The sequence below is a fragment of the Eptesicus fuscus genome, chromosome 15 (genome assembly GCF_027574615.1).
Source record: "Eptesicus fuscus isolate TK198812 chromosome 15, DD_ASM_mEF_20220401, whole genome shotgun sequence".
NCBI lineage: Eukaryota > Metazoa > Chordata > Mammalia > Chiroptera > Vespertilionidae > Eptesicus > Eptesicus fuscus.
Genome location: NC_072487.1, coordinates 11,819,397 through 11,840,302, shown reverse-complemented (window position 1 = coordinate 11,840,302; position 20,906 = coordinate 11,819,397). Strand labels below are relative to the sequence as shown.

The 20,906-nt window shown below is 40.1% G+C and overlaps 1 protein-coding gene and 1 long non-coding RNA gene across 2 annotated transcripts in view; one reads left to right on the top strand and one right to left on the bottom strand.

Moving 5' to 3' along the window:
- The window catches only part of LOC129151629 (uncharacterized), a 70,108-nt gene extending 52,237 nt beyond the window's left edge, over nt 1-17,871 (top strand). Inside the window, exons 2-3 of the long non-coding RNA XR_008558268.1 lie at nt 14,020-14,125; nt 17,117-17,871. This is a non-coding gene — a long non-coding RNA (uncharacterized LOC129151629). The remainder of the gene's footprint in view (nt 1-14,019; nt 14,126-17,116) is intronic.
- A 2-nt stretch (nt 17,872-17,873) lies between these two features.
- On the bottom strand, nt 17,874-19,798 carry LINGO2 (leucine rich repeat and Ig domain containing 2). Its single transcript, XM_008160024.3, has one exon. The coding sequence runs from the start codon at nt 19,796-19,798 to the stop codon at nt 17,978-17,980; it is 1,821 nt and encodes a 606-aa protein (XP_008158246.2). The 3' UTR covers nt 17,874-17,977.
- Between the last annotated feature and the right edge of the window lie 1,108 nt (nt 19,799-20,906).

Sequence of the window (20,906 nt, the reverse complement as noted above, 5' to 3'; positions counted from 1 at the left end):
TTTTATTAGGTAGGATGCTTTTATCGAAAGCTAGAGTGGTTCATGAGAGTTCAGGGGAAATAACCCTTGTCTACCCTGTGGCTCAAACTGTAAACTGGGGTTACTAGTTATCAAAAACCTCAAAAAGTTGCATTAATTTTTGACTCAATTCCACTTCAGATAATTTAGCTTATGGAGGTAATTATGAACACAAGTAACAATTTATCTTCAAAGCTATCCACTACACAGTCATTTATAGTAAGAAAAAGTTAGGAACAAATTAGATATCCAAAAATATTGCATCAGATAATTACAGTACAATTAAACAATGGAATTCTGTGCAGCCACTTCAGATGGAGATTCCTAATAAAATGCTAAGTGACAAAGAAGTTGATCAAACAGTCTGTACCCATTAAAAGTACATGTTGATTTAACCACCTAAAGGTTAACAGTAGTCATCCCTTTAGGTTATTAAAAATTTTAAGTTTTCTATTTCTTATCTGTTCTTTTTTTTTTCAATTTTTTTATTAAGGTATTATATGTGTACATATCTTACCATTGCCACCCCCCACCCCACTCCCATATATGCCCTCACCCCCCAGAGTTTTGCATCCGTTGGTTATGCTTATATGCATGCATACAAATCCTTTGATTGATCTCTTATCTCCCCCACCTCTCCCTAACTTTCCCCCTGTAATTTGACAGTCTGTTTGATGCTTTACTGTCTCTGTATCTGTCTTTTTGTTCAAGTTTATAATGTTCTTTATTATCCATAAATGAGTGAGATCATGTGGTATTTTTCTTTCATTGACTGGCTTATTTCACTTAACATAATGTTCTCCAATTCCATCCAGGTTGCTGCAAATGATGAGAATTCCTTCTTTTTTATGGCAGCATAGTATTCCATTGTGTAGATGTACCACAGTTTTCTGATCCAGTCATCTGCTGATGGGCACCTAGGCTATTTCCAAATCTTAGCTATGGTGAATTGTGCTGCTATGAACATAGGAGTGCATATATCCTTTCTGATTGGTGTTTCTAGTTTCTTCGGATATGGTTTTATAATGAACATTTATTATTTATGTTATTAAAATACATAAAAATAAACACAAGTAGAAAAGTGAATGATTGGTTCCAGAGCTTCATGCAGATGAGCTACTACTCCTTATTTATAAATATGCTTCCTCATGGTGTGTTCTTTTTTTAGGCTGTATACGCATTTATCTGACATACGTTTATGGAGCACTTACTGTATGCCAAACTCTGTATTTGGCTGTCCCTCCACCGCAGGGGTATTGACACAACCCTTCCCCACCATTGTAAGCATTTCCAAGGACAGAGGAGAGACTTACCCACAGCACTTCATCTCCTTTCTCTTGATGACATTTCTAAAATGGAAAGTGTCTCTATTAGCCCCATCCCAAGGCATTTCCTTTTGGACAGTCCACTGTAACAAGACTTTAATTTTTTATTATTTTTATTTATTTGATTTAATTTAATTAATATATTTTTGTCCATAGAGCTGCTCTTTGGTAGTAAAATTGAACCTTTGGCCTGCAACACCTGTCTGAGGTCTTCTCCTCACTAGGCCACTGTGCCTGGCCCAGCTTCTCATGTCAGGGCTGATATAACTACTTCAATTTCCACCTCACAAAACGGACAGAGGAGGGAATAAAAGCCAACCCGATGAAGGGCTTCCAGGCAGAGCAGCAGCTTAGGAATAGGCAGTGCTTTGATACCTCCCTCTTCAGGTGTCTTGTTTAACGCAGGACCCCCAGAGGCTAGCATATTAACTGACACAGAGTAGGTACTCAATAAATCCTTGCGTGCATGATTTACAAAGAGGCCAGATATCAGCTTGCTTGTTTCTAATCTTGCTGAAAGCACCCAAGAATGGAACCCTTTCTCTTGGTTTCTCCTCTCAGGTGCACATGAAATGAGAAGGAATTTGGGAAGTGTACTACGTACGTAATAACTCTGACAGATGAAAGCATGCTATGGCAAATGAGGGAGATGAGAAGGCACATAAATAATCCACGTTAGGTTGCAAAGATTGTGAAAGACCCTTGCACGGTTGGCCTGGTCCCTGCTGAACATGAAGGCCTTTAATTGGAAACCTAAATACTACGTTGCACTTTCCGTGTTGAAATCACTCTGTCATTCTTTGTCTCTGAGAGAGATGGACGTCCAGTGGTGTGCTTGGACTGCCTCGCTCCACACCAGCAGGCAACCACTGGTGGTCCGAAGGGAGCTTTCATCCTCCGGGGGAGGTGGTTGTGAGGGCTGTTGGGTCAGAGTTGGTACATGGTGTCCTTCTGCGTCATTAACCTCCAGGTGGAGACAGCTGTCTCTACATCTCTCCTTTTCCAATGAGCAGAAGTTTTCAGCCAGACTCAATACCCAATGTTCTCAAATTGGGCAAATATGCGTCTGTGTTTCACTGACCCCAAGACTGGCTCTTCTCTATAAGAGAACAGGAGTTCTGCAGAACAGACAGATGATTCCCGGGGAAGGCCATGCTGGGTTTTTCTCTCCCTATGGCTGGCACAGTCTAGTTTTATCTTCTGTTTTACTTCAATTCCAGGAAAATCCTATTCTCATCCAGAAAAATATGTCAGGAAAAAACACGCAACACAAAGAATCAGCCAATTCGGCTGTATTTGGATTACATAACCAACTTCCCAAATGAGCCAATAAAAAGGGGACTTTATTAATCATAAGGGCAGGAGATTTTTGAAGTTGATGAGGAGCAATAACCCTTTCCCCTGTGGTGGCTGTGATCACAGTTACTAGATGATAACTTCAGAGGAAAAAAAATGTCCCTTTGCACATTAAGACAGTCAAGAAGCTTTTACAAACAGGGGACCAAAGCATACACTGAGCTATCATTTAGTTTTTAATTAATACCAAATTACAATTGCATTTTCAGAGCATCCCTTGTTAGATCCACATTAGCAATAAGAGAGTTCACCGGATGGAAGTTTTTGCAAAGAACATTGGGGGAATGAATAAGGGATACAGGTGGTGGGGATGGTGTGTGTAGGGGTGCTGGGGTATGGGAGAGGGGAGCACAGAAAAGAATAGAATATCAAGAAATAGCAAAGGAAGTGCTGGAAGCTGGATGGCCGTGTATGGTAGTCATATGTCTCCTTATGATAGATCTTAAGGTTTTGCTCTACTTAGAAAAAATTTAGAGTTGAGAGACAGCATGGCAGAATAGAAGGAGGATGGATACTATAAAATGATAAAGATAATGCTCAATTCTATGGCTTTCGCAAAGATTAATGAGCTTGTTCTTGTAAAATTTCGGTGCCTACTAATTGGTAGCCATTATTGCCTCTAGTTTCTTTATGTAAATTTCAAAAAGGACCAGGGTCTGAGTAAGAGTATTTTTTTTTTAAGAAAAGGAATGTTTAAGGATACAGTTCCCATCCCATCATGGTCACTACAGAGGACTTTCCCGTAACCCTTCTGCAATATCCTGAGTAGAGTGGTGAGGAAGTAGGCAGGTTATTTCTGTTTAGTGGAGGGAAGTAGGGAAAAAAGGAAGTTCAGGAGGAGAAGAAAGAGTAGAAGAGGAAGAAGTCATGGTGGCAGTGGAACATTTTAACTCTCTATTTTATGAACTAGGTTATTATTCTGAAAATATCAAAAGGGATTAGGCTGTAATAATAACTATTTTCTTGTGACAGGTGGGCATAGAATTTTATTTTTCTCAACCTCTCTGTATATCCCAGATTTCTTACAATGAACCAGCATATATTATAATTAGGAGAAATAAAATAAAATGAGCCCCTGTTAACTACTTCAGTGACATGTATCTTGCCCTGGGCCTTTGGAAGAGGAATGTGTGAGAAGCATAGCCAAATGGTGTTGGGGTTCTTGTCCCAGCCTTACAAAGAGTTCAGCATTCTGGAGAAAGGGGCTGATGTGTAGATTCAAGAAGGAGTCCAAAAACAAAAGATAATTTTGAAAGGCAATGGGGGGTCAGAGGACCTTCAGCTAAAGGAACTGAAAGGCTACACCTTGACTAAGGACCCATGCTATTTATTTAACACAATTTGTCCTAAGGCAAGGTGGAGATAATACACTTCAAAAGGTAAGGTTTCAAAGGGTACAGAAGCATTGTCATTTTGGGGAATAGCCTACAGCTGTTCAGGTGTTTGGCCAACAGGAGGCAATAAAATGCCCTGAGCTGTCTGGAAGTTAACAATCCTATTCAGGTTTGGGGGAAGTGCCATTTAGCCTTTTCTAACAGGTAAACTACATATGTGGCTCAGCCATTGTTGAGTCCACCAAGCTTCACCAACCTATTGATGGAAAATCTTGTAATTATTACATGCTGGAATTTGTTCCTGGCAAAATGGTCAGGTGTGAGAGGTTTAGAAATTCAAATGGCAGCCTCAGAAATTGCCACAGCCAAGATAGGCCAGGACTCTGGACCCGTTCAGTGTTCATAACAGAATGTTTCATGTGAGGGAATCTAGCTTGTAAACACAAATACAATCTTGGAAAAATTTGTTCTCTTTCTCCCTGACTTCCCCCAGTTTTGGGAACTCTGTATTCTATGCATCCTCCCACACAGCATTTTGGTTCACTGGGAACCTCGTGAGTAAATCAACCAAATGCTGGCTTATCACACTGAGCCTGGCACCAGGTTCTGCACTATCTGCAAAGCCAGTAGCAATAGCGACAGGGAAGTGTGTGGGCATCTTGAGCAAGTTTTCATTTAGGCAGCTATCTTCTTCCAACAGTTTGGGTCTCTCCGGCATATTCACTAGGACGCTTCAGCTCAAGCAAATGGTCTTAACACAAGCACGGGTGAGCCAGTCTGCCTACTGAAAATGGTCCGGCTGACCTGGAAGATGAGTCCATTTCACCCTGAGAAGAATAGTGCTGTATCTTTTTCCTTGAAAATAGAATCTGTGTAATGTTTTCTTTAGTGGGTGAGGGAGAGGGCAGAGTCAAACAAGAACTTCGGGTTTAAGAGGAGCATCAGATGAGGGATGGGTGTTCTAGAAAGAAGTTAATTAATGTTATTGAATAAGAAGTTAAGGTTTTTGAGAAATCACAACATAACTCCGGGGATGATGAGATAAAGGCATGGCTCTTTAAGGACTTTGGTGATATAGAATGAAATCATATGTAATTGCCCCCAAAGTAGTGCCACTATGCCAGAGTCTGGAAGAGTCGAAGAGTAGTAAAGCAAGCGAAACCAGGACCGGGTTTTTACTTCTTATTGAAATCTGTCTCAATTTATCTTACTTGTTTATACTGACTTCCCTAACTCGCCTTCCTAATATCATATACCATCTTGCATGCTATTGGTAAATAAAGATGATGTAGCACTTTAATAAATGTGCAAAAACCAACTGCTGTGGACTCTTCTGTGTCCCCTTCCCCCAAATCCATAGGTTGAAGCTCTATCCCCCAATGTGTTGTATTTGGAGATAGGGCTTTTAGGAGGAAATGAAGTCATGGGGGTGGGGTCCTAATCTGATAGGATCGGTGGCCTTATAAAGAAAGAGATAGAGCCTGGCTAACATGGCTCAGTGGTTGAACATCAACCTATGAACTGGGAGGTCACAGTTGGATTCCCAGTCAGGGCACATGCCCGGGTTGTGGGCTTGATTCCCAGTAGAGGGTGTGCAGGAGGCAGCCAATCAATGATTCTCACTCATCATTGATGTTTCTCTCTCTCTCTCCCATTTCCTTTCTCTCTGAAATCAATAAAAATATATTGAAGAAATGAGAGAGAGAGAGAGAGAGAGAGAGAGAGAGAGAGAGAGAGAGAGAAAGAAGAAGAAGAAGAAGAAGAAGAAGAAGAAGAAGAAGAAGAAGAAGAAGAAGAAAGCAGTATCTTCCTTTCCCCACATGCAGTGCGCCAAAGAAAGGCTATGTGAGGACACAGTGAGCAAGGAGCTGTCTGCAGCCCAGGGCAGAGCCCTCTTAGACACTGACCCTGCTCACATCTTGAGTTTGGACTTCCAGATTCCAGGAATGTGACACATTTCTGACGTTGAAGCCACCCCACCTATGGTATTTTGTTATGGCAGCCCAAGGTAAGATACAAATGATGTTTGGCTTTAAAAAAATCAGTTTCTCTAAATTACTATGGCAAGACCTTGGCCAGAGATTTGTTTTTAGTCAAGCTCAATTATCTTTATTCCATTTCTTAAATTTCCCAACTGAGAAAAATAATATCTCCTGATTATTTCCCATCAATTGCAATGACATTTTTTGCTGGAAAAAAAAAAGGCAAAATATACCTTGGATGGCCTATTTCTTTATAGCCATCTGCTTGTATAATTCCTTGAATGCAGATGCCTCAGAATGGGCTCTTCTTGATTTCTTTCAATTCTAAACCTGGAACAGTTTTATTTTATTGTTTTCCAAGGATATGTAATAAAGAACTGAGCTATACCAGTGAATATAGGAGAAGGCTAAACTTTTCTTATATGATTAATAATGCAACACTATTAATGAAACATTAAAAAGGTAAAAAAAATGGTGTTTTATAACATTCAAAACTAAATATAATTTTTTAGGAAAGTATTTTATTTTTGTGTCTCAACAGATGAATTCATAACCTTGTTTTCTGATAAGACAGTTCAAACATATAAATCAATTACAACAATGTGCTTATTAGCTCCCCCTCCCACCCCTGTATTTTAAAGCAACTGACAATGTTGAAGGACACCAAGACAATAGGGCTTAGCTAAACAATGTGGCAATTAAAATGGCCCTCTAGAAAAATAATTACAACAGTTGTGAAAAGAATTTGTCCTTTGAGCAAAACAGACTACATGAAAAGAATCATCTGGAAACAGGATTGTAGTTTCCCTTCCAATAAAAGGGAAGGAGATGTACTTTAAAACAATGGTACAGAGAGCTGGGAAGTCAGACTGAAAACAACAGAAAGCCCCAGGCAATAAATTTCTCCAATAAAACCCATACCCTTGAAGATATCCATTCAAACTCTTGTTTCATATTAAAATAAATAACTGTTCCCTCACCCCCAGCACCTGGAAGTGAAATATTTTATTATCCTTTGTTAAAATTAGTTTAGTAATTTTTCTAAGTCAGTATCTCTCAAAGAGAAAAGGGGGAGGGGTTGTGATGAATCTTGTAGATTTCATGTAGAGGTTCATATGAAAGATAAACCAAGCCAATTTATGGTCAATGCTGTTTTAGATGCTAGTTGTAAAGGGAGTAAACATATCATGGCAGACCTGGGACTCCCAGGGGGAGAGGGGTGCATACTCAATGACTTTGTCCAGCTTCATCCTGTACCACCTTTGTAGTAGGCCCCAAATTCTACTCACCATTCCCTCATGCTTTCCCTGTAAGCCTCACAGCACCCTGGTGAGGTAGGTAGTGTTATGGTCGTTTTGAGAGATGGGGATGCAGAGCTGTTAAGTAGCTTGTCCATAAAGAAACAGGAACCCAGTGAGAGTCCTGGGGACTCTAACTCCAGATCCTTGTCTATTTAGTAGGTAACGATTCTGACTCCCTGAGAGTGGATCATTAAAGCAGGTAGGTCTTAAAGCCAGACTAGTGCCTGGCCAGTTGGACACTAAGGCCCTTCTCTAAACCACCTGATTTGGATGATAGGATGAGAAACAGGTTGTGGTCAACATGGAAGCCAAAGAAGTTAATGTGGAGCAATGCAGAATTAAAGTTTGGATCACATTTCAATAATGACTTTATTTATTGATGTGCTGTTCAGTAATTATGATAACAGATACCCAGATGTTGCATGATTAAATAGATGAATGAAAGAATGAATAAAGATTGTGCTTGGATAAGTGGAAAATTAAATGTTCTACATATTTTAAAACAAAAGCTGGAGAAATCTGATTTCCAATTTCTAAACAAGAATAAGGAGTTTAGATTTCTGAATTATCTGTGGGTATGTATTTAAGCTAATACTTGTGGCATTAAAAGGATATAAATACACAGCTATTTAAAATAATTTTTAATATAGAGTTTGTATACTTGTTGGTTTAGAACCCAAACTATGAAGGTTAATATTAGAGACAGGACTATATTCCTTTTCCTTCAAAATGAAATTCTCTCGTGTATACCTATGTCTTCCTTGTCATTCATTTGAAAAGTGTGTGCTCTCCAGTTCTTACCAAATGCTAATTTGAAAATACATTGAAAAGAAATTCTTGTGTAGTTCAGTGGTAAAGCATTGACCTATGAACCAGGAGGTCACGGTTCGATTCCCAGTCAGGGCACATGCCTGGGTGGTGGGCTCGATCCCCATTGTGGGGCATGTAGGAGGCAGCTGATCAATGATTCCCTCTCATTATTGATGTTTCTATCTCTCCCTTTATCTTTCTCTCCGAAATCGATAAAAATATATTTAAAAAAGAAAAGACATTGAACTAAAACAATGAATCACTCTTCTGTTGACTCACCAACTTTTGAAGTACTTTCCATTTTGGTAAACCCATTTTTTTCTGCCTGAAGACTCATGACAGAAAACAGCTGCCATGTATTGAAACCAGTCCCTTGTCAATACCAGAACATTTCTTATTCAGGGCCATGGGAGGCTCCTGAGACCACTAAAATGGAGGTGGCCAAATTCTTCGGGTGTTGCAAAATAGAAGAGCTTGTAGAAATCAGGATGGTGGAGCTGACTTGTAATCTCTCTGCATTACACACTTGTTCTGTACTTAGTGAATTAAATCCTCATAGGATGTTTCAACTGATAGGCTTAACAAAACTCTGGATGCCATGGTATGGATTTGTGTGTGCATTTAAAAAAAGTGTTTATCTCATTCTGTGCCAGCCGTGAATGTATATAGGAGATGTAACCTATTATTCTTTTGTACATCCAGCTAATAGCTCATGGTGAGATTAAATGTGGTGAGTTGCTTCTGTGCTATGGTACCAACATGCTTGATCAATTGTGATTAAAAATATGACTATTGATGCTGCAATTAGAAGTGGCTCATATAAGTGTTTCCCCTGTGGGGTCTGGTAAGTAGATTTATCTCCCAATGTGACAGTGAACAAAATTATTCAATATATTCAATATAGACTTAACTTCTGCAATCACATGTAAGATTTAGGTCTTTCCAGCAAAGAGGTAACCTATCGAGTAGTATGTTGTTTTTGTGAAGACTCTCCTTGGGTTTTCGACTCTCAGACTCTGACTTCTTGTGATTGAGTTCTGGTATTGTTCTTCTTAGAGGACAAACAGAATAGTAAACATCCACAGGTAAGCCACATATTTTCCACTTGCCTTTTCTTTTCCCTTTTCTTTCTTCAGATGGTTCTTAGTAATATGTGTGTGTGTGGCATTAAAATAGATGTACTATTTAGAGAGATTTGTTGATGTGTCCCAACATTCTGATTTACCCAGTTTAGAGTATTATGAAATGAAACAATGTCTGCATAGCTATCCTAAAGGATTTCTTTCTCAATCCAATTTTTTTGATAGAGGATCATAATTTCTGCATTTGGTTGTTTGTAAGAGTTGATGAAAGGCACCAGAGTGACAAGCCTTCAAAGCCAATGTTTTCAGGTTTTCCATCAGTCAGTGGCAGAATTCCTAGGTGAATTTCTCCTCAGGAATCCCATTAAGGTTTCTCTGTTTCCTTTTTCACTTGGCCTTATTCCACATTAATCTTCATGTCCTGAGTTTTAGGTCTGACAATGAGGTAATTAGGAAAAGACTGTTGGGTTCCATAATAAACATATCTGCCTTAAAGGGAATAGGTAGGAATTCATAACTTTTATTTTGACTACATCAAATGACACAGGAATATTAACAGGCAGCTAGTTGGAACAGTATGCTTGTGACCAATGAAAATGAGAGGAATGAAACAAAAATCAAAATAAATCCAAACAAAAACCCAGAAACACAAAACCATGATGGGCTCCCAAAGGTAGGAAGCAGCACATGGCCAGAGTGTGTCTATGAGCCTAGAGCCAGAGTGAGGCTGCTGAGTCAAATGCAAATTTAGTTTCATTTAAAAACGTGACTTCATTGTATATTCCTTTTCTCATTGTTTTAGAACAAGTCCTGGAGTGCTAGAAACATCTCCCTGATCAGTGAGTTTATGTAACTTGTGATGCATCTGTTGGCAAAGGGATATACTCAATACATTCAAACTGTGTTCATGAGAACTCTCTTGGCTTTAGCCATGCTAGTTCAGTAGAGTATAAAACTGTCAAACACGACTCTTCCCCCAGCAGCTCTGACATTACCAGAAAGTCTTCAGGAAGGAATTCCCTTCTGGCAGCAAGCGCTTCGTTTTGCAATTAAAGAACAGCTAAGGGGAAATTTTGTGAATGTCTTGCTAAGGGTCTCAGAATTTGAGTATATGCTGCTGCCTGGAGGTGAATCCAGGCTTTCTGATCATTTACCAGTAGGGCTTCCAGATACCATTCCTGCCAGCTTTTCACTTCCTCCTCCTCCACTAGTCCCTTTTCACTGGAAGGCATCTAGCGAGATATTGTGTGTGTGTGTGTGTGTGTGTGTGTGTGTCTGTGACATAGGATGACCACTAACTCAGCTCATCTCCCTAAAGCCTATTCCTTTAAGTACCAAAGATAAGGAGAGACCACCTTCATTCTCAACAAAAAAGACTGAACAAATGTAGTTTTTACATGTTCAGTTTTTTCCCTCTTGAACACTTAACAAACCCTCTCTTCCCCTTGTTACCAATTTGCCTGAGGATGAGATAAAAGATTTCTCTTTTGTTCGTGTGCCTTTCTATTTTGCACAGTGTCTTGAATCACTGATAGTTGGCTGAGTAGAAGCTAACTCAGAGAGAAAAACTATGTGATGATGTTGTATGTATGGCTTGCTGAACTCTTCAGTTCTTGCTTAAATATATTTCATACCTAAAGTCATGTCTATAGTCATTATTGGTTTATGTAACCAAGTCAAATGTATATGAGATAATTTTGCAAGTGATACTGGATTTATCTTCATGTCTTTATAGTATGGTTGATATTACCTAGACTTGGATATCCAGCAGGTCAAACCATGGCCTTGGAAATGTTGCCTAGAACCAGATAGCCTGGCCTTATATCCCTCTCTGAGTGGTACCCACCAACACACATTAGATTCCCATTCCCTGGACCTACTTCTTCTTTGACTAGAGATTATTTGAAGATTATTTGATCTAATAACAGTGTTAAAGATGTTTAAGTAATCTAATGTTTCCTATAAGGTTCATATAACTTTCTTCTCTCAATAAGGAGTTATCTTCTAACATGTGACTCCAATTGTCTTTTATAATGTTTCATTTCTTAATTATACCCCAATGGATTTAACTGAGATGTCAGATGCTTAAGCCCTTTGTTTTTTTTAACTTATTTCACATATTAATAAGAACTTATTTTTATATATTAAAATCATGCCCACAATAAGAAATCAATAATACTAGTCAATGAGATGCAAACCTAAATCATTATACTTTTGTCATTAGCACTAACATTTTGCAAATAAAAACAAGATAACAGGCATTTTAAAAAAAAGTTTTGTAGCTTGTTGGTTTAGTACTTTCAATCATGGGATGTTCCCAGAATAGATTTTGATAAAAGACATTAAAGAAAAACATAGACACACATTCTGTTTTCCCCCATCTTGCTCAAGCTTATCAACTTTTAAAACAGTTACATTTTAAACACATAAAAATACCACCCTCCCCCACATATTTATATATGTATATATAAACAATAACTTTTCAATTAATTATGATTTGGGGCATTCCACACCAAGTGGAAAACAGAAAAAGACAGTGCATATGTGTGTGGTATACCTGATTTTATAACTGGAGAAGAAAAGAACATGTTTCCATACAAATATTCTCTAAACAAGGTCTATCCATGACTCAGTTCCTGTCTCTTGCTATCACATAGATATGTATATGAATCCATGTGTAGCTGGACACATGTTGCTATAGAGATTGGGAGAACTTTTTTTTTCAAGTCTGAATTAATCTCTTGTTTAATCATTATTTGTTAATTATGTGGTATTGTAGATTATATTGATTATCTTTTAGTGGGGAGTAATGATATTAAAGCAATTTAGAATAGGAGGTGTGCAACAAAATGAAGAAAGTTAACATGGCAACAACATTTCTGCTTTTTTTTTCTTTTGCCTTTGTAGACTAGGCACACATGTTTTTACTGTGACCCATTTTCAATATGGAAAGATATCTTTTGAACTTCATTGGAATTAATATAGTTAACCAATTTAGTGGAAAGTAAATTTGCATTTTTGTTGTTGGCTAATGGCTATTTTGCATATTAAAAGTAAAGACTTGCTTAAAATATGCAGACTCTCTTGATTGTACCAGCTCTTGTCTCATTCTGCTAAGGCTATAAATAAGCTTCTACTTAAGGCTGGCTTTATACTAATCCACCTGCTTCTAGAAGAGGAGGGAGGGAGGGAGGGAGGGAGGGAGAGGGAGAGAGAGAGAGGAGAGAGAGAGAGAGAGAGAGAGAGAGAGAGAAGAGAGAGAGAGAGAATCACTTAACCTGCAGATTGCTGTCAGTTTGTGATTTTGTGAATAGAAATCACATAATCACTTTTAAAGTGTTATGTGAGATAGGCTGGAGGGTTTATTTTTAAAGCAATTTCCAGTCTAACAATTACCCAAGAATTTCCGAGTACCAATGAAAGAAGACCTCCCTGGAGAGAGTGCTCATTGGTGAGGTACCACAGCAGCTGGAAGGCGACAGTGGTTAGTAAGGCAGAGGGGGGATGAGGGAGCAGTTCAGTGTGGTGTCAGGAAGGGGAGCTGTGGGGCACACCAGAGCTCTCATCTCTCTGTGGGCTGTCTCAGGGGGGGTAGCAGTCTCTGCTGTTTTCCTCCTCCTGTTTAGGATGTTCTCCAGAGAGAGGAAGAGACATTAAAGGATGTGGCAAAGGAGAAGGGCACTCTGGGGCACATGCAAGCTTGTGTTGATCCGATTCCCATATTTTGAAAGAGGAACATCAGCTCCAGGCCTGTTTTTAAAAAACCAAACTTTTTGCAAACTTCTTAAATCATGCCTTTTTTTGGGGGGTGGGGATGAAAGTATTTTATTTTGGGCAATCTGTTGAAAAGCTTATACAAGATAAGCAGTTTTTATTCTCTAACATTTTTTTTAGAACATTTGCAGCTACATTCACTGCTCCCAAAACAGACAAACCAACTTCAGATGTGAAAACCTATCATTGTTCATTTAAAGCATAGTTTACTTGGCTAACACCTTACAAGTCCAGACTTATGTCCCTAGACCAGTTTTTGTTGGGTAAGTTGCCCAAATGTCAAGGCTATCGTTTTGACCTTGTAGAATTAGGTTGCGAAGTTGTCCTTCCCCCGTTGTCCTACTTTTGCTGGAGTGAGAATGAGAAGGCTCTTGAAGGAGTAACTGAGAATGGGAATGGCTCTTGAAGGAGTAACTGAGTCATGTCAAGTGTGCTAAAGTACCAAGAAGCACCCTCTGTTGCCTCACCTAAAGATGCAATTCTAAAATCAACAAGTCAGATAATATTTCATCCTTCAAGGCTTTCCACACATAAAGGCAGAATAACTCCAAAACTCTTCAATCAGAAAATATCAAAGATTTTTATCAGAAAGGATGGAACTTCCAAAGCCAGTGTTGCCAAGTCAGTGGAAATTACCAGGCATATGATGTATAGTCTAATGGGGAGTGTCTCATACCTTAATCGCAGCAACAAAGATGATAAATATTTGCCTGATTACCAAGTAGTGTGAATGGCTGTGGTCCCAAAGGTTTTGTTACTCGGTTCACATGCCACAAATCCAAGTGGAATAGCTCATGTGAGCTATATAAGGTTGAGCAGGACACAGGGAACTGGTATAAAAGACACCTATGAAAGTTAAAGAAGAACATAAGCTCTGATTTTTCGCTAGTTAGAAAACTATCAAAATTAGTAATAAAGGGAATATAATTAAAATGGATCCAAGTGTCTCCCTCCAACCTTTCTTTAAACTCTTGATATATCTTTTGTCACTTCTTAGCCTTCTAAACTGAAAATAATGTATTTTTGTTCTTTCCTAGAAAGCCCCAAGACACATTCTGTGTTGTTGAACAGCTTCTGAGCACAGTCCCTGAAGTTACAACAAATGTATTGACAGACATGCAGATGAAGGGAGACCCTGGCAGGGTAAGTTAATTTACTTGGGGCTCTACTCAATTTTTCTTCTCCAAGATCACATCTTCTCTTTTGTACAGATATTTTGTTCCTACTTGAGTCTTGGAAAATGACAAAAGGCAGGCTTCAATGCAGGTGCGATTTAAATATTTTTCTATTATAATTCTGAGCTCCTCAGAACTGAGAACAGAAAATTTGACAGGACAAAGAAAAAAAGAATCCACCTTAGAGCAAATTCTGAATGTCTTTGTCCTACTGGGGAGCTGTTGGTGATGAGCAAACTTTCTAGAAAGTTGAACAAAATTGGAGTTCTGACAAGTGTCCTCAGAAACTAGGAAGTACCAGTCTTGGCAATACAATACTTGGCATTTTCAAACTTTGAGAATATTTGGAAAACTCATAATGATAAACACAATGAAAATGAAAGAGGTTTTAAAAAGTGAGTAACATGAGAATTTGTAAGAGGAGAAATCCCTTGCCAGCAACACATAAGCACATCATTTGGTGAGTTATCATAAGATGGTTTCAGACATTTTGGGACATGAGTCAATTGTTTCGGACCATCAGGGCTCTAGTCAGGCAATTCTTCCTTCTAGAGATTTAATGTCTAGAGAGAATAAATACTTTTCTGGAAATGCTGAATATACACAGACAAATAACCCGTCACCCAAGTACTAATGCTGGGCTAAACAACTTCTTAAGAGACAAATCCTCTAGGAAGAGGATGACTCAGAGATGGCTCCTCACGGGAAAATGTGGCCATGTGCTGGTCTGAGCTGTTCGTCTCTGCCATGTTCTAGTTAGATCTTACATGACCTAGTTAGATCTTACGAAGAGGTAATCTGAAGTCATGAGGGGAAGCTCCTTTTGTGAAACTGAATCCTAGAGCCCAGAACTCCAGGCAGCGGAGCCCAAGATGAGAGCTTTGCAGATGTATAAAGGAACCTAAGATCTGCACCAACCATGAAAGAGTAGAAAATTGAATGACCAATTACCTATAAATCCATGATTATGATGCTTCGGGCAGAAAGTTCTCCTAGAAATATCTGGCCAGTACATTTATATAATCAGATCAGTTATATAAGAATTATGCTTTTTTAAAATCTACTGGAGCCCAATTCAAATATGTAATTTTTCTTTTGTTAGGAACATTGGGTTTAGGAGTATTTTAGAAGCGAGCTACTTTTTAGTTTAATGTTGACCAAAGTGGGTTCTGCAGAGCTGGTTTTTCCAGATTACAATTACAACATGAAAAGAAGTGCTTCATGCTCAAATAAGTTAGAGAAACCCCAAGACAAACAATATTAAAGAGAAATCTTTTTTACAGGAATTCTTGGAGTATTTATTAGGCTCACATAGATTTTGAACTTATAAGAGGTGGTTACAGAATGCAGCATTCTCCAACTTCGTTTATGGGACTGTTGTTTTGTTTTTTTTTTGGAAGAATGGTTATTAATATCTTAGTAGCTATTTTTCCCATGGACCAGAATATGGAAACCCTGAGAGAGTGTAATCTCTCCTCTGCCAATAAAATAACTAACTTTTTAAAAAACTAAATCTTTTCAAGGATGGATTCACTTTAATCCAATTTCATAAGCAAATTTTATCAATTTTGACTGAAAACAGTTAAATTACAAAGCCCTTTAATTAATGGTTCAATGTTTCTGTCTTTGTTGTTGTACAACAAAGTTAAGTATTTGCTCCACACAGTACTGAAAAATTAAGATAGACTGTTTCTCTACTTTACCTTCTTTATCTTTATTCTCTGTGTGTTTTAATTTTGAAAGACCCATTCCTTTTGCACAGAAGTTGGAATTTTGCTAGAATTTACAACAGACCTTGATTTGTATTGTTAGATAAAATGAGGTAATTACACAATTGGAAAATTAATTTCTGAAAGATCTATGATAATCATCAGGAAAGTCAAATTACAAATGACTCAAACAGGCAAGTCTTCAATTTTTATCTCATTTTCCACCCTTTATTAAGGGAGAATGGGTTTAGCCAATTGGCAAGACAATTTCTGGACCTGCTACTTTTTTTTTTTTATTGGGGCAATTTAATTTTATTAAAGTTACTCAAGATTTTAAATATTAAAACAAATGCCAGATTTTGAATGTCAAACCCCCAATCTGATGTGAAGAAGCAAACCTTCTATGCCAGCTTATATGCTATCCAAAAGGGGGCTCTTTTTCAGGTCTCTCTCAACATGTGCAAACTGTAGGAATTTCCTCTCTGTTCTGTGCTGTTAAATAGATCACATTCATGAATACCCTCTATATCCAATGCTTTCTGAGATCATATGAATATATTTTGAAAATCCATTCACTCAACATTTAGCAAATTATACCATATCTTACTTGAACCAGATCACTGGTGGCAATGGCATGATGCCATTTAAAAAAACCAAACTATAATATTTTAACTTTGAGTAACAATCATTTAAAAAATTGAATTGGCAATATCCTTGGGTCAGAGGGGAAAAATTGGTAAGCACTTTTTAATTCACCTTGTTTTCCTCACTTCTTTAAAAACAAGACAGATTCCTCTTGGTCTACACAGGATAATTTTCAAAACAAGAACCAATTCTCTACTTAGTAAGGAAGCAGGGAGAAACCCTGAAGTTGCCCATTCAAAGTAATACTTTGTCTCTAGTACTTGGATAGACAACATCAGAGCTGCTAGATGCTTCCTTTGGCAACACTCCAGTCTTCAGACAGCTATCATGTTTTAAACGGCCTCTTAGTTGTATTAACATCATGTTCTGCATGGATGGATCACCCTGGTTTGTGTTGGCATCTGAGAAGAACCTATCCAGCGAGCTTTTGAACATCTGAATTCTTGATCTTATTTATGAGGTGAATATTACCCCATGAGTATGCTATATAATAAGTATATACTCTTTTGTTTCCTATTAACCCATTAGTAGCAACTGATGGAAGAAATATCAAGTTGTCGTTGAATGGATTGTTTTCATTCTTACCACCTACCTTCATTTTACAGGTACAACTAGTGGCCTATCACCTTCTGGAGAAACCAAGGGCTTGGTTACAGTACACTGGTCCAGTGTGATATCACAAGTATAAAAAATATTCCATTCTGTATCAAAACTAGGCACATGCCTTTATTTATAGTAACAGAAGTTAACAGAGTCGAGCAGTTTTTGCCTTGGGTCCTATTTCTTGGCATCCTACATCAGACAAATGCATCTTTCAACACATCTCCGCCCACAACTCCGGGGATCTGGTCTCAGGGTTATCTGGATGTAAAGGAAGGTGAAGTCACACTTGGATCTATAGTGGTGAGTAACTAAAAGCACAACCTCTCATTCATATTGCTTTAAAACATATACAGCATATATGCTTCAAAAAAAATGGAAGAATAAAGAATATATTGATTTCTTTGTGGTGTCGAACCAACAGTATGGTATGATGCAAGGATTTAATAAAGGATAATCATAGATACAAATTTTTCGGTAGAGTATATTTTAGACAAATGTGTCTTTTTTTAATATGTAAATCCTACATTGTAGGTTGTTCCTTTTAATTTTTTTCTTTTGTTTCTGCAGTGGTAGAAAATGTTGAATAACCGTCCATGAGCATGAGCCAAGGTTCAGGTTCCTTACTGAGATCCCCAGAATGCCAATATTTGCAATGCAAACAATTAGTATCCCACTGTGTGAAGGGCTTGGACACCAGCCTGCCTGCCTCTAGGTGGAGCGTCCCCATAATCAGTCCTCCTGCTCCCACAGACCCTGCTCTGACACAGGGGCAGCTGCACTAAGCTGCCTTTTGACCTAGTAATCGGCTGTGCCAGGTTGTCCTACGGGACAATGACACAGAGCCAAGTGTGCGTGGTAGACCCTCAGATCATTTTCATGTTGAACCTCCTGGGTCCAGCCACCTCCCCTTCCACGACAGCACCATTGTTTTTTCGGGGCACGTACTCAAGGTCAATGCTGTTTTTGTGCTTGCCTTTCCCTCGGCTCCATACAAAAAGGAGGAGAAAACAAAATAAAACCACTCCCAGGAATGTGAAACAGCCCATGGCTGTAGACACCAGTATTGTTTTAAGGTCCAGGGAAAAGGTGTTGGCATTGGTGCCATTGGACAGGGTGTCATTGGAATCGGTCATGTACATAGGGGTCCTGTTGGCATAAAGGAAGCGGTCTGAAGTGAATCCTTTCACAGTCAGCGAGGCTGTGTAGGTGTCGTTCCCAGCAGCGTTGCTGGCAATGCACACATACACCCCACTGTCTTGGTCCTGGGCAAAGCGGATTTCCAAGGTGCCGTCACCCAACACGGTAGCTCTTCCGTTGGACTTGGTGGTGATCAGACGCCTTCGGGGCGTCACCCAGGACATCACAGGCTGGGGGTCCCCGTCCGCACTGCATTCCAACTGGACCGTCTGCCCTTCGTCCACGAGCAGGTGCTGCAACTTCTTCTCACGGATTTTGGGTTTTTTGCAGGTGAAGTAAAAGGAAAGGGCAGTGCTGTGGAAATCCTGGAAGGACCGCTCACGAATGGTGTCGGGGCCAGCACACATGGGCTGCTGGCCGCCGAACTGCAGGGTGGGGTGCCGCTGCAGGATCCAGAGGAGACGGCAGTCGCAGGCCAGGGGGTTGTTGTTAATGCTCAGGACCTCCAAAGCCCTAGGGGAGGAGAAGACGTTCTCTTCCAAAGTTTCCAGTAGGTTCTGAGACACGTTGAGCACGCGAAGGAAGCGGAGCCCTTGGAAGGAGTGTGGCTCAATGGCCCGGAGCTGGGCCCCCACGATGTGAAGCTCCTGAAGGCGGGTCAGGTCAGAGAACATCCCTGCTTCGATAGTGCTGATGGGGTTGTAGGAGAGGTTCAGGTGGGTCAGGTAGACCAGGTGCTTCAAGGCCAGGAAGGGTACCGTGGACAGGTTGGTATTGGTGATCGACAGAGAGGTGAGGTTGAGGCCGTAGAGGCTATTGGCAGGCATCATGTCCAGTAAAGGCCAATAGTCAATCTCCAGGTGTTTCAGGTGGAACAATCTTTTAAAGGCATACACAGGCATATGGTTGATACTGAGATGCTTCAGATGCAGGCTCACGAGGCTGTGGAGGTGGGAGAGGGCCTCCGTGGGTACCGCGGTGAGGTTGCACTTCTCCAGGGTGAGCTGCTCCAAGCTCAGCAGCCCGCTGAAGGCCCGGTGCGATATATAAACCAAGTCATTGTCCCCCACTTCCAGAGACTTCAGGTTGTGCAGATCCTGGAACATGTAGTCCAGTAAGATGACAATCTTATTCTCACTGATGTCCAGCTTGGTGAGGTTGGACAGCCCGGTGAACACCCCCAAGGGGACCAACTTGAGGCGATTGCCTTTCAGGCGGAGGGAACGCAGGTTGAAGAGACTGTTAAATGCTCCCGGCTCCACATTGGCGATGATGTTGTCACTCAGGTCGATCTCCTCCAACAGAGGATACGATATGAATTCTTCGGGGTTGACGCTTTTCAGTCTGTTCTTGCTGAGGTCCAAGATTTTGGTCTCGATGGGGATGCCCTCTGGGATGGCAATCAGGCGCCTGCGGTGGCAGCTGACAGATTTGTTCTGGGCGGAGCACTCGCAGCGAGCCGGGCAGCCGATGGTGGACCCCATGAAGATGATCACCACAGCCAGACCCAGGAGCGGCTGCCAGCATGATACGGCCGAGTGAAGCATGACGCCACCTCTTAGTCTGCGCCTTGGTCACGGGCCTGCAGGGGAAGCGGCAGAAGAGAGGAGAGAAGGTGAGCCAGCGCATGGAAAAAGGGAGAGGGAAACCAAAAGGCAGAAGTCCAGTGGAGAGGCGCAGGGCTGGGCATCACGCAGCTCTGAACTGGAATCTGAGAGCCTCCAACGTGAGCCGCATGGTCTCGGATAAGTTTCTCACCTCCCTGCACCCCGCTTTTCTTGGCTAAAACATGGAGGTGATGGGGATGATAACAGTAGCTTCCTAGAGCTAGGACAATTACAGTATTTGAAAACGATCAGAGACTGCACATTGTCCGGCATAGACTGTGAGGCAAAGCCACATACATTTTACAAAAGGCTCTATTTGAACTCGAACAAAATGGGGAGTGACGAAGACAAAACCTGCTTGCTCAGTGTGAATCAGTGTCTGCACCTCTCCTGTTTGGGATGCTGTCCTGTGTTCGAAATGAAGCCAACAGAAGCTCCATACAACACCAGGCCATAGGGTCAAAGATAAAACAAAGGCTACATCCAAGTATAAGACTTTCCCTTACATATATAATATCTTCTTTAACTTTAAAAAAGAACCTTTAGCCGAAACCGGTTTGGCTCAGTGGATAGAGCGTCGGTCTGTGGACTGAAAGGTCCTGGGTTCGATTCCGGTCAAGGGCATGTACCTTGGTTGCGGGCACATCCCCAGTAGGGGGTGTGCAGGAGGCAGCTGATCGATGTTTCTCTATCATCAATGTTTCTAACTGTCTATCCCTCTCTCTTCCTCTCTGTAAAAAATCAATAAAATATATATTTTTAAAAAAAGAACCTTTAATTACAAAGTATACTTCTTCTTTCAGAATTCAGTAACTTGGATGTATGAACGGATTTTCTTTTTTGAGATAAAAAGAGCCTCAAAATCTCTGTGTATTCTTTGTGTTTGTCATCAGGACAAGGCACCAACATAGCGATGATGATGAAAATGTTTTCTTAAGTTTTGAGGTTAAATACTGAAGAGTGGGAAGAGTCAGAATTTTAAGAAAAATGTTTTTAAATAATAAATGAGCGATCATTCTTTCATATTCAAGTTCAAATCCAGTGAACC

Coding starts and splice junctions, on each gene's coding strand:
- LINGO2 (XM_008160024.3), bottom strand. CDS start 19,798: ATGCTTCACTCGGCCGTATCATGCTGGCAGCCGCTCCTGGGTCTGGCT.